Source organism: Cyprinus carpio, chromosome A14 (genome assembly GCF_018340385.1).
Source record: "Cyprinus carpio isolate SPL01 chromosome A14, ASM1834038v1, whole genome shotgun sequence".
In the NCBI taxonomy this organism is placed as follows: domain Eukaryota; kingdom Metazoa; phylum Chordata; class Actinopteri; order Cypriniformes; family Cyprinidae; genus Cyprinus; species Cyprinus carpio.
The window spans coordinates 11066177-11094064 of NC_056585.1; the positions used below are offsets into that span (position 1 = coordinate 11066177).

Genomic DNA, 27888 nt, shown 5'->3' on the forward strand with positions numbered 1-27888 from the left:
ATACATATAACTATCCATGATTTATATTCCTATACTCAGTTTGTATATATACATTTCAATTTACATTTGTATATTCAAACTTATAACTAGCCTATATATTCAGATGTAGTTCTTTGCACCTTAATCACACACACACACACACACACACACACAAAATAAAAACATAATTGCAACTAAATAAACACGTTTATGTCATTTATATATGTAAATTATATATTTATTATATGCTTATTTATATAATAATCATTTATTATAACTAATCATTGTTTCTGTTGCTATAAATCTCCTGCTCTCATTTTAAATTAATGATTTTCGGCCGATTTTGTTGCTTCAGATCGCTTCAACAATAAAGAAACAAATGATATGACGTCACAATAGTGACGCAAGCAGTTCCACGTGACAAAACTAGATACTAGACAGCTGTGTTGATTATAATGGGAGCAATCTAGTTTTGTCACGTCTCTCTCTCTTTCTCTCTCGGGAGTTGAGCCGCAGCTCCTGCTGATGTTTCTCCGGCCGTTCCCTGCAGCCGTGACCCCCTGACTGCGTTCTGCTGTCGCCATGGAAACGTGGGATCAGCGCAAATTCCCGCTCGAGCGAACGCATATGCGCGCGCGCGCGCGTCCACGGCACGCACAGATTGAGTCACAAACGCACACTGACTCACTCACACACTCACAAACCTACACATGAGTCACACGCAAATCATCATTTATCCACTTTAACATTAAACAAATACACGTGTGTGCAATATTATGAGGTGACGACACAAACAACACCAAACCTGACCATCGTCTGCCTTCACAAGCCGAAAGTCAGGTAAAGGTAGGCCTCGGTCGTTAATATGTTTGAATCCTGCGAGCTCGTATTTGGTTTCTGTTTCCAAGGGAGTTTGGTGTGTAGGTCGGCAGACAGTGCAGCATTTTAGTAAGCATAGACCATAGCAAAGTTCATTGTTTTAAAAATATTATCCGCAGCTGGTAAACAAAGGAAAGTGTTGCTATGACTGATGTGTCCTGTAGGCGGCGCATCGTGCTGTATGGTGACGGTGCTCATGACATCAGAAGTCCACTAGATGGCGCCTGGTGTCCATTTACACTGACAACAACATGAATGCCCTTTCTAAATAAAAAAATAAAAATATATATTGTTTTATTTTAAAAAAGTACATTAGGTCATATATTACTTAATATTACAAATATTAAAAATTTAAAATACTTTTTATAATTATGTTTAATATTTATGTATTTACTAATATAAATATTCTAAAACGATATAAAATAATATTAAACAATATTATAATATTTATGTATTTAATCATATATATGTCCTCTATTCTAATTCTATTCTTTCAAAAAACTTGGCCCTTTATACTTGCACTCTATTCATTTACTAACTGCTTGTTTTCTTTTTTCTTTTTGTATTCTATCTATTTGTTTTCTTTTTATTTATTACAGTAGTCAACATTTGAAGTGGATCAAATCCTTTCATCAAAGTTGTCCTAAAACCTAAAATCAAAATGTGTTCTTGTCTTAGGACAACTTTGATGAACTTATTTGATCCACTTCAAATGTTGACTACTGTATACAAATAACAAAAGCAAAAAAAGGCCTCTAACACTTGCTTGCTCTGTTCTTTTTCTGTTCTATCTGTTTCCATTGTCCTGATTTGTAAATCACTTTGGATAAAAGAGTCTGCTAAATGACTAAATGTGTGTGTGTTTGTGTGTGTGTGTGTTAAATAAGATAATTGTTGTTAATCCTGTTATACTTATTTTTATTTTATTTTATATATAAAAATTTTATAAAAATAATAAAATAATATAATATTTAGTATTTATATAATTAAAAAAAAAAAAAAAAATAAAATATAATAAAAAAATAATAAAATATATATAATATAATTATAATTATGTATAGAAATATGAAATGTGAAATATATGTATTATGTAAATATATAATAATATATATGTAGATAGTTAATATACAAACTGAACTAATAGAATAACAAAAAATAAACACAAAATAAAACACTAATAAACAACAAAAAAAAAAAAAAAAACAAAAGTTTTAGCACTAATAAACAATGAATAAAATTTTTATATAAACTTATTATTATAGATATTTATTTTATATTTTTTGTAGTATATTGTTTAGTATAACCTAGGGGCCAAATATATAGGCTCTAGTTTTGGCACTAATAAACAATGAATAAAAAATGTATAAACGTAATAAAGGTGCTTTTGTTGAAAGAATACCAGGGATTAATTCAGATTCTTCTTCGGTGCTCTTACCTTTGTCTGGTGTGGGCGTGTCCAGTGGGTGTGTCTTGTTGTTGATTGACAGATGCTCTTTCATTGCTCTGTGCAGTTGAAGCTCTCTGAGTCTGTCTGCTACTGTTGTCTCTGCATTGCTCATATGGGATCTGTAAAGGCCCGTGTCCTCCTCTGCATTGCCTGAGTCTGAGTCATCTGTTTGGCCCCTGGTGTCGTGAGCTGACTGATCAGAACTGCTGTCCTGCTTGGACTCATCTGAGACTGTCGTGGAATCACTCAGCTCCTCTGGTTTCTGTGGCAGATTAAATGAAACTCATTTGTAAATACTTATAAAATTGGAGTTGACAAATTTAGAGACACAAAGAGAGATGGAAGTGTGTGTGTGTGTGTGTGTGTGTGTGTGTGTGTATTCCCTCTGGCAACGTGGCACTGATGCCATCTGATACCGTTTAATTCTCTGCCCAGGCTCTAAACCATCTGCTCAGGGGAGCCTAGCCTGTCCAACTACACACACCCATGGTCTTATTATTGCTGCTCCTATTATTAAAGTCATTCACACAAACATGTGCGTTTTCTCACATATATGCACATTCATGTCAAATCCCATTTAAACATATGCACACGTTTGGACTTTCCATTCAAGTCTATTGTTTAAGCTAATGATAATCTTTTTTTTTTTGTCTCATAAAAACGTCTTTAAACAGGCTCTTAAAAAGAGTATGTATGTAGACACGAGTCATGATACCAACATGGAGAGGTTGTGTGACATTTCCATCCTGATAAATTAACAAAAAAATGACCAAAGGTAAAAGACAAATGTGACTCTAATTTATTTTTTATTTTTTTTTAATGGTTTACTCACTGATCTATATTATATTATCTATTATAGATCCGTGGTTTTACGTGTTTGCTAAATTAATTTGTGTAAATTGTGAATGTAAACATTTTTCATTTTGTTGGGCCTGTGAAGTTTGTCAATTTTAATTTTATTTATTTTATTTTATTTTATTATTTTTTTTACAACATTTTTGTGCAATAAACTATTTTGGAACGGTGTTGGGTTACCATATTATGTCATATTAATACAACATAATTTCCAAAGCAAAACATTATTTATTTATTGACATTATTTAGTATCCACACACACCTTGAGCAGTAGCTGGATCCCTGGTTCTGTGCTGGTTTGTTGTGCTCTGCTGGGATTGGTCAAGCTGCTCTTTACAGATTCGGCTTTTGCTCTGTGAACAAAGAAAAGCACATTTAACTCTGGGGTTTGAGAATAGATTTCTGTAATGTTTGTATTTGTGGTGTAGTATCAGTGTATTTTATCTGCTGTTATTAGTTAGTAAGTATTTTTGCCTGCTGTTATTGAGGTTTATTATATGATTCTCTGGGATACTTGATTCTGAGTCTATTTCAGTTATATAAGCTGGTATTCAGCTGTCGGATATTTTAGTGCAATGACCATTAAAAGGCAACTAGATTTCTTAAGCACTCTACCATTCAATAGATTTGGGTCGATGCTCACCATATTGTAAATATTATAACATATATATTAGTCTTCGAATAGTGATGAATAGAAACTTTGTAAATGTCTTCACTGTCACTTTTGATCAGTCAAATCAATCAAAATAAATCAATATTTAATAATGTCCATAATGTACAGTCAACCATAATCCCTCCCATAGTGTATTTCTACCTATTATTGAGGGTGCTGTACCTGTTCAAAGTATTGGAGTTGGCCGCAGTTTTGTTTTTCAGTTCGGACAGAATGAGTTTTGGAGATTCGAGCTCGTTAGATTCTCCGATAATACACACATGGACGTCACCATCACTGCCAAGAAGCCAGCTCACACTTTTACAAGGACCTGTGGACAAAATAAACATGTCAAGAAAATCAATATCTGAGAAACAATAAATAAATGAGCTACACAGAAACAATTAAGTTACAAAGACAAAGGTGCACAACAGAGACAACAGCACGTTTAAGCCTTTTACTTGCTTTTTGAACAAAGATAATGGGTATTTTTCAGGTTTAATAGTCTGGAATTTCATGTAATTTAGATCTTCTTTACTAAATTCAAAAGGTTTAGGTTTGGCAGTTTAGCATGGACCTGCATAAAGCATATTTCTCCATTGACGGCCCTTTAAAATTGTATTCTGATGCAACATATTTTATTTGGTAACTAACGAAGGTTTTTTTATTTTTTTTTATTTTGTCATTAGAGACCTATCTGAGATGTTAACCAGCCAAACCATGACCTCTTGATTTTCAACATTACACTCTGTAGTGTGTCCTTTCACGGACTCAAGAACAGATCTCTCACATACATTGAAATTAAACCTACACATAATATACTTCACCTCGCCTGTTCTGGTTTAGAAGTGTGTTAATGTTATTCAGTGTGTAGATGTCAATGCCAGCGTTCATCAGGCTTGTATTATTACCTTACAAACACTTGCACCGACCCACAAAGGCTGTGAATCCTTCCCTGTCATCCTCATCATTATTTCACTGTGATTTAAACGTCTTAGATTACACCAGATGTTTGAAGGCAAGAAATGAAGTGTGATCATCTTATGTGGTTCTTACATAAAAGGTGACAAAGAGGATCCTTGTGCTGATCATAGGGGACCACAGTTCACCTCAGCTAAATAATCTAAAAGCACATAGCAGTACAATGCATATCACAGCGGGAATTAGAAAAAATGTCAAGAATTTCCCAGCAGGAAATGGTTTGTTCAAAAGTATTTTTTTTTGCATGCATGCACGTAAGGGAAATCCTGACACCCCTCAGCTCCAGCAGAAAGGGTTACATAAAGAACCGGTTCTCCAGTTTGACAGAAGCAATGCCACATCTAAGTGAAAGTGACGTGACATACAGCCAAGTATGGTGACCCATACTCAGAATTCGTGCTCTGCATCCAAAGTGCACACACACACAGCAGTGAACACACACACACTGTGAACACACATCCGGAACAGTGGGCAGCCATTTATGCTGCGGCGCCCGAAAAAAAAAAAAAAAAAAAAAAAAAAGAGCCAGGCAGATCAGATTGGCTTCACTTACATGCAGGGATGAATTTAGAGGATGTTTCTGTTTGAAATCTCAGAAATGTTCAGTATGTGTATAGCTGAAACTACAGAAGTTATATATTAAAACTCACACACATCTTTATAAGGTATTTTGTCACACTAATGGTTAGATCTTTGTGTGTGTGTGTGTGTGTGTGTGTTTTGTTTGTTTGTTTGTTGCTTGTTGCCTAGGTCACATTCACCCACGTATGCTGCTTAAGAGAAGGTGTGTGTTTTTGAAAGGTGATGTAACTGCATGATGATGAATGTGTTTTTTGAGGAAATTTTCTTAAAGCACTATGACCCCACAGCCGGACATCGAGATTAGAGCTATACCTTATCAATGAGCGCAGCTTATCAATGGTTGAGCTTTTCCTTTCTTTTATGTAACAAAACCACAAATAAAAGAAAACAAGCCCTCAAAAATCTGTTTACACAATCGCATAGGAGACTTTCATAGCTTGAAAGTCGCTCTTTGTTTCTCCTTAAAGGTACAGTTCACCCAAAATGAAAATTTGCCATGATTTACTAACCCTCAAGTTGTTCCAATCCATATTGTTCCAGAATTTACCATATTGGGTGAACTATCCGTTTAAACTCCTTAAAATAAGCATAAATGAGTACAAATGGTACAAAGTTCCAGTGGTAGCCAATAGTTTTGTTTGTTTGTGTACTTGAAACTTCAGCAGTATTTATCTCGACTACCCGACGCAGAGCTGACACAAAGTATCAGCTGAGGCGACTTAAACAGGCCACAAAGTGGTGAGCGAGAGAAAGAAAGACAGACACAGCTGCGTTTCACAATGCTGCCATTGACATGAGCTGTGTGAGAGATTTAACTGTGTTCATGTCAAACTAAAGTAAATGAATAAGAGTCCAACTGCATGACTGTGACACAGCAGCTCTCTTTTGTGCCCGTTTGTGCAGGAGCTGAATATATATCACAAATGCCCTGTGTTACATGTTGCCCATGTGACTTGATGCTTTTTTTGATTAAAAAAAAACAGAAGCAGGGGGAGAATACCAGCACTATTCAGGGTTTTTTCTGGGTCAAAATTGGTCTTCGGTGGTGGCTGACCGACATGGTCATCCACACACAGCAAAGAGTACCCTAGTACCCACATGATCCGCAAGCCCAAAATTGACAATAAATGTTAAATTTAAAATAAATACAGAGAAACAGTTTGTGATTTTTTTTTCTTCTCTATCCTATTTATTCAAAAAAAAACGATCACTGTCAGGCTAGATAGTAAAAGAAAAGCGATTACAAACTTATTTAACATGTAAACACATCATCAATACCAAAGTATATTTGAAATGTCAAAGGTATCACAATTCATCTATTTACAAATTATGCAATTATCAGACACAGATATTACTTGTCACTCTCACTGTCCATCCTTTCTTGCCCTCTTTGCAAAAAAAAGCTGTGATTTTTCACGGACTGGCTTTCATAGTTTTGAAAGATAAAATCATTTTTTGATAGACCTGATAATTATTTTAGTGTAATCATAATCAAATTAAAAGGTAGCATTAAAAAACGTTTTTTTAGCGTTAAAGGTGTAATAGTGTAATTTTTTTACCATATAAAATATAATAAAATTAGCAGCTAGCTAGCAACAGCTTGCTTTGTGCTTGATCTAGTTTTCATCTCCTCCAGTCTATCTTTAAACTAAATGATTTTATAAGGTAATTTACTACCATTGTCATTGGCCTATACCATACTGTGGATTATTAAAGGCTAAATTTTTACTAAACACTCTTGCTAAATGGGGTAAGCACACTTACTTTCTCATTTCAGATGTGTATATTCTTTTAAGAAGTAATGATTTGTTATACACCGATTCAGACACTGACGGGCAGACCGACTGCTTTAACCATTCATTATAATGAATCGGACTTTAGCGGACGTGTTGTGTGGGAATCCTGGCTGTTAGGACATCGCGAAAGATTTGTCCACACACACACACTTCATAACTGGATATATATTTTTTTCTTTTTTTTTTTTGCATTTATTTAAAGTTATATCCGCTGCATGTGCGGAATGCTTGTCACAAGTTGTAAGAGAAGATAAGGCAACTTTTTTTTGACTGCAATTCACACCCAGCGGTAATTCAGCAAAAATATTCTCCGAATGCACCACGTGAAACATGTATTCGGTCTTGCGACCTTTAGGATCAGTTGATTTTGATGCGAGGGAGAGAGCAAAGACAGAGCTGAAGACGGAGAGTGCGCGCGCGGGGGAGGGGCGCTGTGCTCGTTCTCTCCGTATCTCCGTCTGTATACTGCTTCACTCACAAAACCCAATTACACATCAAATATGGCTTTGGCGGGACAAAAAATCGCTTTGGCGGCCGCCAAAAAATTTTCAATGTAGGAAAAACCCTGCTATTGATAGGAACACTTACAAGAACATTTACATCCTTGAGCAAATGCTGTTGTAAACAAAAACCCCTTCACAGGAATACAACCTCAACAAAAACTTAAACTAAATCCTTTTCCCAACCAAAAAACATAGGTTCAAGCTTTCAAAAAATTTATAAGAGCCTCATATATTTAAAAAAATACCATGTACAGTATATTTATTCCATGTTACACAAACTCTTGTTCTCAGTTTTTCCCTCATACTGTCATGTGAAAACCACACTAGTAGCTTCTTTTTTTCTCTATTCTTTAAAGAACTTTAATTTTTAAAGGAATAAATCACCCAAAATGTACTCACCCTTAGGCTATCCAAGGTGTGGATGAGTTTGTTGCTTCATTGGAACAGATTTGAAGACATTTTGCATTACATCGCTTGCTTAGTCAGAATAAGAGTTAATAAAACATCACAATAATCCACAAATAAATCCACACGATCCAGTCCATCAGTTAATGTCTTGTAAATCCAAAATCAATGCGTTTTAAATAAAAAAACCCACCACTAACCAAAATATAACATAATTCATAATAATGCTTCAAGTCCAGCCATCTTCTCACGTCAAAATCCACATTCCATCACATTTTTTCATGTCAAACTCCACATATTTGTTTAGATCGTTTTGGGACCGTTTTCAATTGTAAAACACTGCCTGAACTGTGCATTTTTTTCTGAATCCGGGACAAGAGAAGACTTTTTGGCACTGGAGAATTATGGATAGAGGAACTTCTTGTTGTAGCCCGAAGCAACTAATTAAAGTTAAAATGTTTTAATGATGAATGGATTACAAACATGCAGCTTTTCCATTCACCAATCGATTGGCTGGAGTCGTGTGGATTATTGTGATGATTTTATCAGCTATTTGGACTCTAATTCTGAACGGCACCCATTCACTGCAGAGGATCACATGTGTGAGCATTTGATTTAATGCTACATTTCTCTATGATTCTGTTCCGATTAAAGAAATCTTACTCATCTACATCTTGGATGGCCTGAGGGTGAGTAAATTTCTAAATTTTATTTAAAAAAAAAGGCGTACATCACATCCAGGAAGATCTTTAAAATCTCCACAAAATGCTTTTATTTTAATTCTTTTGCTGTCACACTAGAAAACTGTTTCTTTTAATGACTGTTCACTGCAAGGTTTTTTTGGGCAACCAAAAAAATGGCTCCTTTTATGGGTGCTTTGTTTTTGGAATGTTGTGCTCCTGAGAACATTCCAATTTGCCCCAAATTTCCTGGCAAAACGCACATCCTCGGGCATTAGTGGTAGAGAAAGCCTGAAATATTTAGAGAATTTTACAGTGGTTGTCCCCTACAGCATCCCAGGGGTTAGATTCCAAACCAACTAATTACAAATGCTGATTTGCATTCATGGAGATAAGCCCGTAATCTACTGCAAGGTGATTTGCAGGTGAGAGTAATTGTGCTGTGGTGCGGGTGGGGGGCAGAAAAATATAAACTGGAATTTGGCTCTGGTTTCACTCTTGCAGTAGCTGTAGAATTGCTGTTGCATGTCTCTGCGTATTGTTATGTGACTCTTTCTCTCTTTCAAGCGTCACTTAATTCCTTTGGCCCTTTAAAAATATAGTGCTATCCTTGAAATGGACGTTGGTACATTTCACACAGGCATTGCTTTTCTTGTTACATCAGTAAGGGCGTGTTTAAAAGATTTATTTGAAAGCTGCTTTAGTATAGTTTTGCGGGAAAATGCGTAAAAGGATCTGCTTAAGAGATTCAAATAAAGTGAAATCATCAGCACTCTAGGGGTCACTTGGCAACTAGATAACAATTGGCTAGTAAATTTGTTTTAGTTTACTCACCAGGACGTATATATATAGATATATAATATATATCATATATATATATATATATATATTAGATACAGTTTATATATATATAATGTTGTAAAGATAGCACCGTTTTTTTAATATTCTGAAAGTACACTCTTAACATCAGTCAGGTCAAGCATTATACTATACTAATAAATAAAGTATTATTTAACAATAGAATTATAACTGATAACATGTCGCTCGAACTGATTTGCTTAATCAACAACAGGGATGAAAAATAGGGGCAGCGCCAGCCAATGAGATTGCCGCTTTGGATCGGCGTGTCGAGGGTTGATTCTCGGATTGGCTACGTGACACAGCAAGCAACGGCGTGAATTCACTAAAGTCCGGCTCTAATGTGTTGAAATAGTATTGCAAAATTGTCAGTTTTTAAATTACACTACCGTTTAAATTTTGTGTAAGATTTGTTTTTGAACGAAATTTTTTTGGTTTCCAAAAAAAATAAAAAACTAAAGGACTGTGTTCAACATTGATAATAATAAACTGTTTCTTCACACAGCAAAATCCAGCATATTAGAGAATGATTCTGGAAGGGTCATGGGACACTTTAAGATTGGAGTAATGATGCTGAAAAGAACCTGTGTTTGTTTTTAGTCGCATTTTTCAGCATTTTTAAAACTATGCTTTGGATACTTATACAAATATTTAAAAATCGTAATGTTTAAATGGATGCCACCATCAGTTATAAAATCAAAGCAGATATAACTGAAACAGGAAGCTTGGGACGCTTAGTTAAGTTTATTCTTAATATTATTTCGAAAACAAGAAAAAAAAAATACCAAAATAATATAAAAAAAGGCTTTTTGAAACTGTCATGTAGTCATTTTTGGTTATATAAAGCTATTGTCAAGCTCTTTAATGGTTGAAGTGTGCTCGTAACACCGTTTTTCTCTATGCTTCTACAGAACTGAAGTATATCGAGCACTGCTGTGTGAATGTAGCTGTAATTCACTGCGCTGATCTCTACACATCACCTATTCAAGTATTTCCATTGGGTTCCCAATCAACCATTGAAAAATTGTCAATCCGAACCAAAATAAACAATTTCACCTTGGTGTTCACGTTAATACCGAATGGGTCTGTGAGGTTCAATTAAGATGTCACAAACGTAAGAATGTGCCAAACATTTGTGGCCTGTCAGAGACACCCACAAAAACATTTTGACTGTTTCCTGTAAAATCGTTTTGTCTCTCCTCTTGATGCTCACAGAATGACAGACATGGCTGTATTTTTAGAAAGGGTGTGAGTATCATTAACTTTCTTTTTGCCGGAGCTTTCTTTTGTTATCCCTCCTTGCCCTCTTTCTCTTACCGCTCCTTCCAGAGCCTGATTGTTCCTCTCTCATTTTTGAAGAACAGAAATTTCTTCTGTTGCATCATTTAAGGCCTCCTAGTACCTCCGGGTCGATGTACATGTCAGCTCGGATTTGCTGCAGCATGTTGGGTCTGTATGTAATGTGTGTAGGCTATGAATAAGTGTGGCTGGTAACACAAAAAGGCTTCTCTGAGAGTCCAGCTCCTTTTTGGAATTCTTGTCGTACTTTGTTCAAACAAAAGCTCCTCTATCTTCCAAAGATTGGCATTTTAATATCCTGCTGTTGAGTTTGTTTCTGTCCCACACTCGGCCATGTGCTTTCCAGCATTAAAAGAGAGAGAGAAAGGAAGGGGGGGAAAAAAAGATGTTAAAGATAAAAGAAAGAGAAAAAAAGAAGAAAGAAATAAGAAAGAAAGAAAGAAGAAAGATCCATTACCAGCTTCCGCTGCCATTTTTGTTCAGCCCCTCTTATAGGCGACCTCCTTTATATCCCTTCTCCATTAATTCATCCTTGAATTTTGTAAACAACACAGCTTCCCACTCCAATTCTCTCTTTCTGAAGAGAGCAGAGAGCAGTTTAATTACTCTTTCATAGCTTGGAGGCTTCAATGAAGCTCTAGATGGGTTTTTGAGAATTTGTGTCTTGAAAATCTTAATAAGAATTCATTATCTATATATAATGTCAAGTCAGAGTACAATAAAAATAAGAGTATAATAGATATGAGATATAAATACATGATAAAAAAAAGAAAACAAGCCCTCACACAAATAAAAGAAAACAAGCCCTCAGCAAAAAATTGTGTACACCAATGATAGGAGGACTTCAAGCTTGAAGGCGCTCTTTTTTCTCATTAAGGTACCAGTTACCCCCTCCCAACTGCAAAATTTGCCCATGAGTAACTAACCCTCAAGTTGTTCAAATCCATATTGTTTTCCAGAATTTACCAGATGGGGTGAAAACTATCGTTTAACCTCCTTAACAACAAGCATAAATGAGTACAAATGGTCAAAAGTATTCCACAGTGGCGTAGCCCAAATAGTTTTGTTGTTTGTGTACTTGAAACTTATAGCAGTATTTATCTCCGAACTACACCCACCAGAGCTGACACAAGTGATCAGCTGAGGCGACTTAACTTAACAGGCCACAAAAGTGGTGAGCGAGAGAAAGAAAGACAGACACAGCTGCGTTTCACATTGCTGCAATTGACATGAGCTGTGTGAGAGATTTAAACTGTGTTCATGTCAAACTAAAGTAAATGAATAAGAGTCCTACAACTGCATGAACTGTGACACAGCAGCTCTCTTTTGAAGCCCGTTTGTGCAGGAGCTGAATATATATCACAAATGCCCTGTGTTACATGTTGCCCATGTGACTTGATGTTTTTTTGATTAAAAAAAAACAGAAGCAGGGGGAGAATACCAGCACTATTCAGGGTTTTTTCTGGGTCAAAAATTGGTCTTCGGTGGTGGCTGACCGACCATGGTCATCCACACACAGCAAAAGAGTTACCCTAGTACCCACATGGATCCGCAAAAAAAAAGCCCAAACTTGGACAATAAATGTTACATTTAAAATAAATACAAAGAAACAGTTGTGATTTTTTTTTCCTTATACTATTTATGTCATGAAAAAACGATCACTGTCAGGCTAGATAGTAAAAAGAAAGCGATTACAAATGATTTTACATGTAAACATTCATCAATACCAAAGTATATTTGAAATGCAAAGGTATCACAAATTATTCTATTTACAAAGTTTATGCAATTATCAGACACAGATATTACTTGTCACCTCACCTGTCATCCTTTCTTGCCCTCTTTGCAAAAAAGCTGTGTGTTTTTCCACGAACTGGCTTTCATAGTTTTGAAAGATAAAATCATTTTTTGATAGACCTGATAATTATTTTAGGTGTATCATATCAATTAAAAAGGTCTTAGCATTAAAAACGTGTAGCGTTAAAGGTGTAATAGTGTATTTTTTACCATATAAAATGTTTATCCCTTAAACTGTCATAAATAACCTGAAATTATTGTGTATTATTAAGGCTATTTTTTTTATTATTATTATTAAAGGCTTCCTGTAGTCAAATATTTTATCCCTTAACATTGTCATTGGCCTATACATACTGTGGATTATTAAAGGCTAAATTTACTCTAAACACTCTTGCTAATGGGGTAAGCCACACTTACTTTCTCATTTCAGATGTGTATATTCTTTTAAGAAGTAATGATTTGTTATACACCGATTCGACACTGACGGGCAGACCGACTGCTTTAACCATTCATTATAATTGAATCGGACTTCAGCGGAGCGTGTTGTGTGGGAATCCTGGCTGTTAGGACATCGCGAAAGATTTGTCCACACACACACACTTCATAACTGGATATATATTTTTTTCTTTTTTTTTTGCATTTATTTAAAGTTATGTCCGCTGCATGTGCGGAATGCTTGTCACAAGTTGTAAGAGAAGATAAGGCAACTTTTTTTTTTTGACTGCAATTCACACCCAGCGGTAATTCAGCAAAAAATATTCTCCGAATGCACCACGTGAAACATGTATTCGTCCAGTCTTGCGACCTTTAGGATCAGTTGATTTTGATGCGAGGGAGAGAGCAAAGACAGAGCTGAAGACGGAGAGTGCGCGCGCGGGGGGAGGGGCGCTGCCTGCTCGTTCTCTCCGTATCTCGTCTGTATACAGCTTCACTCACAAAACCCAATTACACATCAAATATGACACTTACAAGAAAAAAAACATCCTTGACCAAATCCAAAAAAAAACATCAATTCTAGCAAAAACAGAACTATTGATAGGAACACTTACAAGAACATTTACATCCTTGAGCAAATGCTGTTGTAAACATCAATTCCTGTTCAGCTGGATTCCATCGTCATCAACACGTGAACTGAATGCTTTTTCCCAGCCAGAGAACATAGGTTCAAGCTGTCACAGATGTTATGAGCGTCTGATATTTTGAAATTCCATGTACAGTATATTTATTCCATGTTACACAAACTCTTGTTCTCAGTTTTTCCCTCATACTGTCATGTGAAAACCACACTAGTAGCTTCTTTTTTTCTCTATTCTTTAAAGAACTTTAATTTTTAAAGGAATAAATCACCCAAAATTTGTACTCACCCTTTAGGCTATCCAAGGTGTGGATGAGTTTGTTGCTTCATTGGAACAGATTTGAAGACATTTTGCATTACATCGCTTGCTTAGTCAGAATAAGAGTTAATAAAACATCACAATAATCCACAAATAATCCACACGACTCCAGTCCATCAGTTAATGTCTTGTGAAGTGAAAAGCTGTGTGTTTGTAAGAAACAAATCCATCATTAAGGCGTTTTAACTTTTAACTCTTGCTGCTGGCCAAAATAGTCCATAATTCATAATAATGCTTCAAGTCCATCCATTTTCTCATGTCAAAATCCACATATTTTTAGAATCGTTTTGGACCGTTTTCAATTGTAAACACTGCCTGAACTGTGCATTTTTTTCTGAATCCGACAAGAAGACTTTTTCACTGGAGAATTATGGATAGAGGACTCTTGTTGTAGCCCGAAGCAACTAATTAAAGTTAAAAATGTCTTTAATGATGAATGGATTACAAACATGCAGCTTTTCCATTCACCAATCGATTGGCTGGAGTCGTGTGGATTATTGTGATGATTTTATCAGCTATTTGGACTCTAATTCTGACGGCACCCATTCACTGCAGAGGATCCACTGGTGAGCATTTGATTTAATGCTACATTTCTCTGATTCTGTTCCGATTAAGAACCTTACTCATCTACATCTTGGATGGCCTGAGGGTGAGTAAATTTTCTAAATTTTATTTAAAAAAAAAGGCGTTCATACATCCATGAAGATCTTTAAAATCTCCACAAAATGCTTTTATTTTAATTCTTTTGCTGTTCACACTAAGAAAAATGTTTCTTTTAAGGACTGTTCACTGAAAGGTTATTTTGGGCAACCAAAAATGGCTCTTTTATGGTTGCTTTGTTTTTGAATGTTGTGCTTCCTGAGAACATTCCATGCCCAAAATTCTGGCAAAGCACATCCTCGGGCATTAGTGGTAGAAAGCCCTGAAATATTTAGAGGAATTTACAGTGGCCGGGCCCCTACAGCATTACAGGGGTTAGATCCCAAACAACTACTTACAAATGCTGATGCTATGGAGATAAGCAGTAATCTACTGCAAGGTGATTTGCATGTGAGTATTGTGCTGTGGTGCAAGGTCAGTGTTGCATAACTGGAATTTGGCTCTGGTTTCACTCTTGCAGTAGCTGTAGCATGCTGTTGCATGTCTCTGCGGTATTGTTATGTGACTCTTTCTCTCTTTCAGGTCACTTAATTTCCTTTGGCCCTTTAAAAATATGTGCTCTCCTTGAAATGACGTTGGTACATTTCACACAGGCATTGATTTTCTTGTTACATCAGTAAGGGCGTGTTAAAAGATTTATTTTAAAGCTGCTTTCGTATAGTTTGCTGGAAATGCGTAAAAGGATCTGCTAAGAGATTCAATAAAAGTGAATCATCAGCCCTCTACGGACACCTTGGCAACTAGATCACCATTGGCTAGTAAATTTTTTTAGTTTACTCACCAGACTTATATATATATATATATATATATATATATATATATATATATATATATATATATATACAGTTTATATATATATAATGTTTGTAAAATAGCACCGTTTTTTAAATATCTGAAAGTACACTCTTAACATCAGTCAGTCAAGCATTATAATAAATAATAAATAAAGTATTATTTAATAATAGATTATAAATTGATAACATGTTCGCTCGAACTGATTTGCTTAAATCAAAACAGGGATGAAAATAGGTGAGCGCCAGCCAATGAGATTGCCGTTTGAGCGGGTGTAGAGGGTTGATTCTCTGATTGGCTACGTTCACACAGCAAGGGGTGAATTCACTAAATCAGGCTCTATATGTGTTGAAATAGTATTGCAAAATTGTCAGTTTTTAAATTACACTACCGTTTAAATTTTGTGTAAGATTTTGTTTTTGAAAGAAAATTTTTTGGTTTCCAAAAAATAAAAAAATAAAGGACTGTTTTCAACATTGATAATAATAAATGTTTCTTGAACAGCAAATCAGCATATTAGAATGATTTCTGAAGGGTCATGGGACACTTAAGATTGGAGTAATGATGCTGAAAAGAAACCTTTGTTTTTTTTTAGTAGCATTTTTCAGCATTTTAAAAACTATGCTTTGACTATTATACAAAATATTTAAAAATCTTAATGTTTAAATGGTGCCCCCATCAGTTATAAAATCAAATGCAGATATAACTGAAACAGGAAGCTTGGGAAGCTTAGTTAAGTTATTATTAATATTATTTCGAAAAAAGAAAAAAAAAATACAAATATATATAAAAAAGGCTTTTGAAACTGTCATGTAGTCATTTTGGTTATATAAAGCTATTGTCAAGCTCTTTAATAGTTGAAGTGTGCGTGAACACCGTTTTTCTCTCTTCTAACAGAACTGAAGTATATTCAGCACTGCTGTGTGAATGTAGCTGTATTCACTGCGCTGCTCTCTACAATCACTATTCAAGTCTTTCCATTGGGTTCAATTCAACCATTGAAACATGTCATCCGAACCAAATGAAAAAATTTCACCTTGTGTTCACGTAATACCGAATGGGTCTGTGAGGTTCAATTAAGATGTCACACACGTAAGAATGTGCACAAACATTGTGGCCTGTCAGAGACACACAAAAACATTTGACTGTTCTGTAAATAGTTTTTGTCTCCTCTTGATGCTCACAGAATGACAGACATGGCTGTATTTTTAGAAAGGGTGTGAGTTCATACCTTTCTTTTGCCGGAGCTTTTCTTTTTTTATCCCCTCCTTGCCCTCTTTCTCTTCCCGCTCCTTCCAGCGCCTGACTTGTTCCTCTCTCATTTTGAAGAACAGAATCTTCTTCTGTTCCTCATTTAAGGCCTCTAGTACATCAGGGTCGATGTACATGTCAGCTAGGATTTGCTGCAGCATGTTGAGTCTGTTTGTGTGTTGTAGGCTTTTGAATAAGTGTGCTGGTATACAAAAAATCTCTCTGAAGAGTCCAGCTCCTTTTTTGGAATTCTTGTCGTACTTTTTTCAAACAAAAGCTCCCTCTATCTTCCAAAGATTGGCATTTTAGATCCTGCTGTTGAGTTTGTTTCTGTCCCACACTCTGGCCATGTGATTCCAGCCTAAAAGAGAGAGAGAAATGGGAGGAGGTAAAAAAAAAAGAAAGAAAGAAAGAAAGAAAGAAAGATCCATTACAGCATCCGCTGCCATTTTTGTTCAGCCCCTCTTTATGGGCGACTCCTTTATATCTCTCCATTAATTAATCCTGATTTGTAAAACAACAAAGCTTCCCACTCCAATTCTCTCTTTCTGAAGAGAGCAGAGAGCAGTTTAATTACTCTTTCATAGCTTGGAGGCTCAATGAAGCTCTTAGATGGTTTTGAGAATTTGTCTTGAAAATCTTAATAAGAAATTCATTATATATATATATAATGTACAATAAGAGTACAATAAAATAAGAGTATAATAATATAGAAGATATAATACTATGATAATATTTATCTCAGTTGTTAAACAGCAGTGGGAAAATAAATTAATACATATATGTGTGTGTGTGTGTGTATATATATATATACACACACACACACATATATGTATTAATTTATTCTGTATGTATGTATGTATATATAATTTATTTATTGATATTTATTGGGGCTACAGTCAAAAATATCTAGTTGCTATATCTATCTGTAGACTTTTAAAATAGACTCTTTAAGAAAGTCTGATATGTTGGCAAAGTAGTTTGTTATTGTCTTATTATTTCTTTACAAATATGCAAAAAAGCATTATTTAAAAAATTATTAATAATCCAAAAGCATTTATCCACCGAATCAAAGTTGGTGTGGCAAGGCCAGCATGCAGGCTTTGTTATCATTAAAACCTATAAATATAACCTATTTAGAACTTTTTTTGTGAAAGTCAAATACGGTAACTCTAAGACAAGCAGAAGTCAAGGAGTGTTGTGACAGAATGTTTGTGACATCATAGATGAGCTGTGAAAACATTCAGGTATAAATTGAGCTCATGAAGTGAAAAATTCTCTGTTTTTTCCTGATGACACATTTCAATAGGTGAATTGAACCCTATGGAGAGGCTTTTGAACACTGATTCATGTCAGGCATACATTTTGAGATACTGTTAAGATCTTATCTGAAGCTTACAGGAGATACGTTTGAGATAATCACACTTTCTTCTTAATCTCATTACTGTCTAGAAGGAATTTGTTATATTACAGTGATTCTCTGTGATTTTATCTCCTGTGGGGGTTGAAAGAGACTGTTGGGACAAATGTTTCTCTAAGCAGCAGTAAGTTTTGATGTTTTATGGTTTGATCCACACTGCTGTTCAGTTGTGTTGACAATAGCAGTCTGTTTTATTCCAGAGATCTGTGTGTGATTTTCCTCTCTCGGTTGACTTTGGCTAAATGAGCATCTATATTTCTCTCCCTCATTCACTTTATTTAGTTTTGTCATTCAGTAGCTCCATCCCTGTTGCTGTTACACAGATTACTACAGCATTTCAGTCCTTAACTCTCTTTTTTTTCTTTATTTCTCTCTGCCAGAAAATAATCCTACTGCAACACCATTCGCCAAACAAAGAACCTCTCTATTCAAAACCAATCATGCACCAGGTCAGACATGTTTCTTCACCAAACAACTAACAAAGCCATTCAAAACCAACAAAGCAGAAGTAAATTAATAAACATCTGTGCTTTTTAATTAGAGTGATAAGGAACACACGCACCAACTTGAGTTTATTCATGCAAAACTAAGAACCTGAGCATTAAACTAGTTCAAATGCAGCTGAAATAACATGTTAAAACTGTGATGATGCACTCAGAGAATACTTTGAATTTGGGTACATTAGGGATGGACAATAGAGACAGCCAGGGACTGAGACATTTACACAAAGACTCACAGCACAAAAGATTTGAAGCTGGAAAAAGAGCAACTATGAGAAACAAAGCAGCCGTTAGACAAACTGTAACTGTAACTCTAACCAAAACAGTCTCAGTTCTTCAGCACATGGGAGAGAGAGAGAGGATACAGAGAGATCGAGAGAAAGAGAGAATGAAAAAGCTGTAAAGATGAGGACAAAGAGACTGCTGAGTGCTGATGAAGTGTGCTAAGAGAGAGAAAAGTGAACTAGTACTCACATTCAGATCTGGAGAAGTGTTCTGTGGAGTTGTGTTAGTGAAACGGGCAGCAGCATGTGTGTGTATGTATGTGCGTGTGTGTGTCTTTCTCTCGGCTGCTTTTGTATTTGAGTGCACTACTGGTGTGACATCATAGCATTCTTTCTCCCTCCCTCCCTCCCTCCCTCCCCCTCTCTCTCCCTCCTTCTCTCAGACTTCCTCACTTAAACTCTCCTTCTTTGTCTCCTCCCTCTCTATCCGTTTAAATAAGATTCATTGGCATAACAAAAACAGCTACATTTGAATTGCCAAATCAGCAAGTTAGACTGATGTTGATATATGGGAAATGGTAACTAATTTACAATATACGCTCATTACGCTGTAAAAAATATTTTTTCAAAGTAAATAAAACAAAGATTATTGGAGTTTGTTTTCAAGAAAATACTATTTCAGTCTTTCTACTTCAAAATTTCACATTTCATTGAATACTTTCATCATTTCTTTGTAATTATTTGTAAAAATTTGCAAGCAGTTTCTGAGTAAAAATTGTTTCTACAGTAAATGTGTAGTTCAAGTAATGCGTTAAGTAGCATTAACTAACAGTTTATTTATACAGATGTTCATTTTTAATTCTCATTTATTCATAATACTTAGTTTTATAAATTAACTTTAAATTAAAAGTAATTTATACATTGTAATATTAATCAAAATCAATAAGTGCTATTAAAAAGTAATATTTATTGTTATTTAATGTTTTCTATAGCGTTACCTGATCTTAACAATCCTAAAACCTTTTTTGTGACACTACTAAAGCTCATTAAAATTCAATTAATGCAAAAAATATATTTAAGGTGAACATGTTTTTATTGTCTGATTATGTAATTATGCATTTTTTGTGGGACATCAAGACAAAAATGTCTAGGCGGTCTAACTAAAGAGAAAATTAGATTAAGTATCATTAAAAGTTTCACTGAAATTCTTAAGAAAATAACTGCCATTTATTATTTTTTTTAAAAAAGCACTGAATCAGTTTTATCAAGTTACTATTAACACTATTAAACTATTAAAGTCAAGTTACTATTAACATTTACAAGAAAACCAAACCAGCATATAAAATATTTTGGCCTTTTTAGGAATAGGCACATTTCTTCATTGGCAAATAAAAATTGTCTTAATATTAATGACTCAACAATTTTTTTTTTCTTTTTAAGTTCATCATATTTATATATGATGAACTGTATCTCTGACAGGTCACTGTGTTTGTTATTAATTCCTTGTTCTTTTGTGTGTGACATAATTGAACTTTGACCACACAGACCCATTCAGGTAAAAATTGATGGTATGACGCGAGAGAGATTTTTCTTTTTTCCCCATGACGCATTTCAATAGTTGAACTGAACCCTGTGAAGAGACTTTTGAATTCTCAGCAGCAGTGCAGACTGAGGTATGGTTGAGATCTTATCTGAAGCTCTGGAGACACACTTAAGATTTACTACACTCTCTATTCAATTTCATTGCTGTCTAGGAGAAATGATTCACATTGTTATTTTTCTTTCCTGTGGGGATTTTGGGACAGTTTATATAAATATATATTATTAAAAGAATTACTGATGTTTATAAAGAAATATTTTTAAATTCAGGTACATTTGAACATATAAAAAATATTTTATCAAAATAATCATTAGGTAAATTGGAATTAAAATATTTTAGGATTTTTACTTAATGATTACACTAGATATTTTAGGGTCTTTTTTTTCTTTAAGAAAAAGGTATAAATGTTTTTCAGATATGTGTGAAATGTATCATGGTGTCTTCTGTGCCAAAGACAATAGAGATGCAATAAATGAGTCAGAGAACAATGACAGCCACACATCACAAAACCCAATGACTAGCATCTCTATAGGGCTCTGACTGAATAGATCTGTGAAAGCCATGGGGGTTGAGCTGTGTTTTGCGCAGAACCGAAGTGTAAAGATGTGAATTAAAGGCTATCCAGTCAGTACAGGATATATTTAGGCCTAGAAAATAATGGTGCTTAATCTATGGTGATTTTCCCATCAAGCCTTGCAAGTCAAGGTTAATTCAACAAGGAAATTAACCTGTTTTACTACAAGCCTCAGATTAAATTTAAAAGTTCCATCATTTATTCTGTAAACAGTCTCCTCCTTTTCCACAATCACCTGACTTTTGTTTTTAACACAGTCATGACTTAAACATGTTACACACCCACAATGAAGGGAGTCATCTGGTAAAGGGATAGTTCATCCAAAAAAGGAAAATGATCATTTACTCACCCCATATTGTTCCAAACCAGTATGTCTGTCTTCCTTCTGTGGAACACAAAAGATCTCTTGAGAAATATCTCATTGTTTTTTGTTCATACACTGGAAGTCAATGGGGACAATTAAGTGTTGTTTAGTTCACATTTTCTTTTGTAAAAAGTGAGTAAATGATGACATAATTTGAATTTTTAGGTGAACTATGTCTTTAACACAGATAATTATTTGTTAAAAATCTGAAAAAGCACACAATTAATTTTCACATGATGCCACATGATGTTTGTTTTCCTATAAGGATGCTTTATAAATTTCCTTTGAATTGACTTGACTCATGAAATGTGGTTGTGTGCATTCTGAAAAACAGCAAGTGTCTGATTAAGTGTACTGACCTGTTTACTCTTCCCTGACTCATGCGCTGTGGTCATGTGACTTTCGACACTCTTTTTGAAATGGACCGCGTGGTATCATGTGGGTACCGTTCACTCCACGTGAGTCCGCATACACAACAATGGAGTGGTAATGCAGGTTAGGGTTCATACAGTATATGTAAACACACACTCACACAGCATAGTTGACTTTCAAAGCAATCCCGCAGACTGGGAATGTTTGAACACAAGAGATTTCCATAGAGTCAGTTTCTGTTCCAGGGGTTTGGAACTGTGTTTGTGATCAGCCTCAAAATACACTTGAGGGATCCCATATCTTTGCTCAAGCTCCTTCACCCACACTGGGGTGAACACTGGTGTAGGATTTTCACAATTTTCAGTAAGAAAGTGTTAGTAACAAATTGAATTAGACTGAAATAGTATTTTCTTGTACAACATACTCCAACTATCTTTATTTACAACTTTGAAAAATCATTTTTTACACTGCAGTGAAATCATATGAGATCCTACAGCAGTCACTGTAATGTTAAATGTTGTCACTTTCGGCACTTTTTGTTGTAAGAGAAAGTCTCACAAAACCTTTCAAGATCACATTTCACTCCAAAATAAAAAATGAGTAATAAAAAAATATATTTTACTTTTAAAATTGTGAATTTTGCTTTTTTTTAGAATTACATTTAAGCACGTCTTTTCTCGAAATGTGTATGCTGTAATAAAAAAAAAAACAATCCTCTGTACTGTAATTCTAAAAACAATTAAATATTTTTTATTAATATAAATATGTATAAATATTTACATCATTGATTATTTGTTGTACTGCCTTTAATTTAGGCTGATGCAGATAGAAAAAACATTGAATTGCAGTATTATTATTATTATTATTTTTTTACTGCAATTTAAATGTGAATCTAAGTAGAATAACCACTGAGAATAATTACTGCAAAGGATTTTTATTTTTTTTTTAATCCAGATTCATTGTGCTATTGATAATTTGCATAATTATCATGAAACTTATCTCAGGATACCAAAGCTTTACAATCCTAACCTTTTTTAAATCATTCTTTCAGAATATATGTTCTTATTTTTATGTCTTTTGATTGTAGTGTAAAACGTGACCTGGACTTGTTTTTGTGACATTCACCTTTGCATTAATGAAACAATTGGTGCATAATGAACTGCTGCTGTTTGTTTCAAACAGTGATGTGCCTGTGTGTTTTCAGGCTCTAGATTCATGTGGAATTACACTGGTGCTGGTTCAGCAATTATAGACCCGCTTCTATTCTGTACAACGGCAGTTCACAGAAAGTCTGTGGCATGATACAGCAAGTGATATTGCTGTGAAACTGCAGGGGTCAGAAGAAATGCAGGAATGGTTGACGTTCAGAAAATGTGGTCCGTTTGCCTCATTAAAGTCAAGTATTTGTACTCTGAGGCACCCGGACCCAGATCATTTCAATTTCATACAGAGGTTCAATTTCTGTCCAACTGGTATTTTCCCACAGTCTGGGAAATTTCATTTCTTTTCATCTATTGATCTTTCACTCAAATTGAGGACCGGCCTGACCTGCAATATCAACATAAACATGTGAGAATGTGGCATAGGATGGTTTCTGGGTCAGATCCTTATTAGGGTTCATACCAGGGGAAACATATCAGTCTGTTTAAAATAGATTTAAATGGGTTAGTCATCTTAGCTGGCAACTAAAATATTTTAGCTTTGAACCCAACAATGTACCTTCACCATTGTCAAAAATGTGTGAAAGTGTTAAGTTAATTACTAAATAGTAATTAGATTAAAATGCAAATGTGAAATGTAGGGCAATTTATGATTAGTTGCAATATTATTCCTACCCTATCAATAATTCATAGTTCAAGCAATTTACAGTTACAGTTTAAATGGACATAGTGAAATTCACTATAGAACAAACGCCCCCTTGTGGTGCACTAGGTTTTGGTTGGTAAGCGGGCAAATTATATTTTTCTTCATAACTGTACATTATTACAGATTGGCAGAAAAGTTAAAAGACATTTTTAAAAAATGAAAGATTTATGGACTGGCAGAAATTGTATGTTTAGATGGTTAGATTAATGTACAATAGATTATTTTGAGCTCTGTGTGTGACACCAAACTCGAGCCATTGTTCTTTAGATGTGAACTATAAACACATTTTTCTTATCAGAAATATTGCTGTCTAACTCGAGTGTGAATAGATGTTTGTTTTTGCACCTGGATGCTCTGCTCTATAAAGATTTATGGTGCTAATACAGAAACTGTCTCTTCTCATTTCTTCTGCATTGATCTTCTAAAGAGACTGGACAGAGTTTGATTATGAATAAAATGAATGACTGTCCATTGCCGAACAATGCAGGACCTTCAAGCTTCACCATCAACCCTTTGTGTCTCATGTTGGTGGGTAGGACAACAAATTATTCTTTCAAATGGTCTTTTCAATATCTAACAATGATACTAAAGTCTCTAATATGTGTTGTTACAGTGGTGTTCACTTTCTGTAAAACCAATAACTGGACTGCTAAAGAAACTTACAAGGTATGCATTTTATCAGTTCATGCATTCACCTGGGAATCAAATTCATAACCTTAAAAATCAAAACCCATGACAGAAAAGATCCACCAAAGATTTCAATGTAAAACAGTCTCTATGAGAGCTGATACAGAGCTGCATTTATTGATGGATATCTATATGGATGACAGTAAGATGAGAACATTTATTTTCTTTTAAGAAATTAAGTTTATTTTAATTAAACTATAGGATAATTAAAATATATTATTTAAATTAATATTTAAATATTTTTAAAATAGTTAAAATATTTCCATATTTAAAAAAGTATATTTTTTTTAAATAATTAAACAATTGAAAGTTTTAAGTAAAATCAAAGTGATGTTAAAGTTACTTGACTACTTAAGCTTATTGCAGTTTATCTGACCACTTTAAAAATACTCTGTTGAAAAAAAAAATCAAGCTGAAACTCTCATAAGATTGAATACAAATAAATTATTTTAACAAATTAAATAGATAAAAACATATTTTGTTGTTTTTTACAGTGTGCATCATGGCTGTCTGGATGAAGACCAAGCAAATGTTTGAAGCAGATTTGTTGATGGAATCTGAGATCTTCTGCTAAGGCTGGACTGAGCGTATGGACGTCAGAGATCAGATGTGATTTAGGCCTGTGATGGCCCATGCCAGGCCAGTTGTGATCGGCGATACACCCTGCCTGTGTGATTTTGGGTAAGCATGTGGAGTGTTTGTGTTGCAGAGGATGTTTAGGGATTGGTATAAACTCACACCCTATATGGCCCCTCCTCCACTGCATCATAGTGCCAACCTGACAGCTCGTGCACTCAGCTATATCCATGTGTGTGTGTGTGCTTGTGGGTAAGTAGCTACTTCAACCACCAGCTGGCAAGGTCAACATTCACCAGTTAATCTCTCCCTCTGTCTTTCTTTCTGTGTGCTCTCCCTCCCTCTGTTTTTTTCTGTGTATGTTTGTATTACTCTGCAGTTTCACTAGAACAAGAGTTTAGGTCTCCTGTGTTCCAGTCTGGGGTCCTCAGCTCTTTCTCTGAGTGACAGGCAGGTACAGAACGAATCTGACAAACTTTTTCATATTTTATGCACTGATTTTAGGGGTCCTGCATTCTGCATACTCATTGGTTGCTGCTTTATCAATAATTGAAAATATTTATGTATGTATATGTGCAGGGGCGTTGCACAAGATCCCGGGCCCCCAAACTAATTAAATTTTTTGAAGAGAATGTAAATGGTGCTCACCTGTGCAAAAGTTGCTTACTTGCCATGCTTGTTCACATCATGAGAATTCCTGAATTTGAATTGAGGCAAACAGGATGCTAGAAACTTTCAAAAGAAAAACAAAGTTTTTCAAATTAAAAGTTTTGAATTTCAAAAAGCCCTGAGGTTTGAATGTTAGTTAGATATCTAGATTGATAAGTAGGTGGACAGATGGATAGATAGATGCTTGGAATGCCACCTATAGAAATTTAGCATTAATTATAATTAATATATTAATCAGAGTAAAAGAACACTTCATTTTCAAAAATGTGATATCTGTGTTGAATTTCTTTGCATTGCTGTTCAGTAAATTCCTCTTCCTGTCATTCTAGTTCAAATTCCTGTGGGGTGTGGCCAATTTAATTCAAATTCAAGTCCAACTCATTAATTAAAATGGAGCCAATTCTTCAGTTCTGAATCTTGCACAACCCTGTTACTGGCTCATATCAGAAGAGTCCACATGGAGTTCTCTAGATATGACTCGGGTGACAGTGATGCTTGCCTTTGCAAGAGCTGCTAATTGCATTATTTCATAACCTGGACCAAGCACTGTAATATCTATTCAGCTCAGCCAGTTATAGTGAGTGATAATGGATGTGTTAATAACCAAATAAACCTTCAACCGTCTTTCTCTCTCACACACATCAGGAGTGTGTGGTAATTAAATAGATAAGTCTGCATGTCAGATTTGCTTCTTGTCCCTCTTGATGCTAACCAGTGCTGACTAGCTCATTATTGGACAGCCATAATCGTGTCCCGCCATCAGGTCGGCACTGGGAGTCACATGAACATTATTTTTATTTCTGGTTCCCGTTTGGTTTTCTGTTATTCTTGTCAATTTTCCGCATGACAGGTGGAATCTGACATCTTTATGCGCTCTGTGTTTTGTGACATGACGACAGCATGTCGCAATACTGTGTAAATGTCACAATGTGCAAACCTACATGCTTTCTCTCTTACATGCACACATGGGCATTGAATATGTAAGAATGTCTGTGGCAGAGATCAGATGGGGTGGTTTCTGGAATCCACATTAAGTTGTTGATTAATATCATTCTTCAAAATATAAAATAATTTTAGGGACTTCCCCATGTGAGACTTAAATAGTATAGAGTTACATGTCTTCTCACTGGAATGTGATCTCTTCTCAGTTTGAGAAAAAATCTCACAACACTTTAAAACATACATCTACTCTTCTGTCTTAGGTCACAAAGGTCATTAGGGCCTCTCATCTACATAAACAATATATAATTAAAGCATTTACTTTATTTTTTCATCTTTACACATTAGAAAATAATGAGGAATATTGTCTGAAGCCTCTAGCTGAGAAAAAAATTGATATTTGGGGAAGTTCCTGATTAGACATTGGGTTTGAACAACCCAGCCTTGAAGAAGTTGCGTATTCTCTATGTGTGTGTGTGTGTGTGTTAGTATCTGTCTGTGCAGGACCAGTATTCAGGGAGATTATTGACGGCACCCAGGGTGGAATACGCACATGGACATCTTCCGTCACCCTGATGCATTGGTTGCAGATATATATCTCTCGAGCAACACGTTGTGTGTGAACTCTAATCGTTTGTCACCTAAATAACCTTTGGAGATATGCTTTGAACCTTTTGTACATCTGTTTTTCTACGATTTAACAATCAGAATTCTTTTAACTAAGTAATTACATAGTTAGTGACCTTTGTTAGAGTATAATTAATTAATGCTGTATTGAGTGTGTATGCAAAGCGGCATACGAACTCGTTGCGAGTACTGAAACTGACTTCTGCTGATGAAAATTCCCCTACAATATGGTCGGTAAGATTTTTTATTTTATTTTATTTTTTTATGTTTTTGAAAGAAGTCTCTTATGCTCATCAAGGCTGCATTTATTTGACCAAAACAGACAAATATATTGTGAAATATTATTACAATTTAAAACTAGAAGAGTAAAGTTCAAGAACAAACTTTGAAGTTGGCTTGAAAAATCCTTGACTGAAAGTTTGAAGCATTTGTAAAAGCTTGAAGTGTGAAAGTTTCTAGCTTGTTTAGATACCATGTTTTTAGCAAGAATAATATGTTTCTAACATGATTAGCATGTTTAAAACATGATCACCATGTTGCTATCATGCTTAAGCATGTTTCTAGCTTGTTTTAACATGATTAACATGTTTTTAGAATGCTACCATGATGCTACCATGACTAATGTTTTTAACGCAATTAACATGTTAACATTTTTAATATGAT

The 27888-nt window shown here is 34.9% G+C and overlaps 1 protein-coding gene and 1 long non-coding RNA gene across 3 annotated transcripts in view; one reads left to right on the plus strand and one right to left on the minus strand.

The window, feature by feature from the left end:
• LOC122133921 (SH2 domain-containing protein 4A-like) overlaps nucleotides 1-27888 on the minus strand; it is a 956524-nt gene that overhangs the window by 3672 nt on the left and 924964 nt on the right. The window contains exons 1-5 of one of the 2 annotated variants that reach the window (XM_042770668.1): nucleotides 19202-19348; nucleotides 16788-17168; nucleotides 3996-4143; nucleotides 3423-3513; nucleotides 2294-2567 (exon numbers count right to left, since the gene is read on the minus strand). In XM_042770668.1, the coding sequence (XP_042626602.1) occupies nucleotides 2294-2567; nucleotides 3423-3513; nucleotides 3996-4143; nucleotides 16788-16968 (694 nt within the window). In that variant the 5' untranslated portion in view covers nucleotides 16969-17168; nucleotides 19202-19348. Of the gene's footprint in view, nucleotides 1-2293; nucleotides 2568-3422; nucleotides 3514-3995; nucleotides 4144-16787; nucleotides 17169-19201; nucleotides 19349-27888 lie in introns of those variants that run through there. The other variant, XM_042770670.1, reaches the window with a different exon arrangement.
• LOC122147577 lies at nucleotides 450-27856 on the plus strand. Its single transcript, XR_006161676.1, has 5 exons — nucleotides 450-825; nucleotides 24155-24255; nucleotides 24341-24393; nucleotides 24909-25095; nucleotides 25370-27856. It is a non-coding gene; the product is annotated as an uncharacterized LOC122147577 (long non-coding RNA).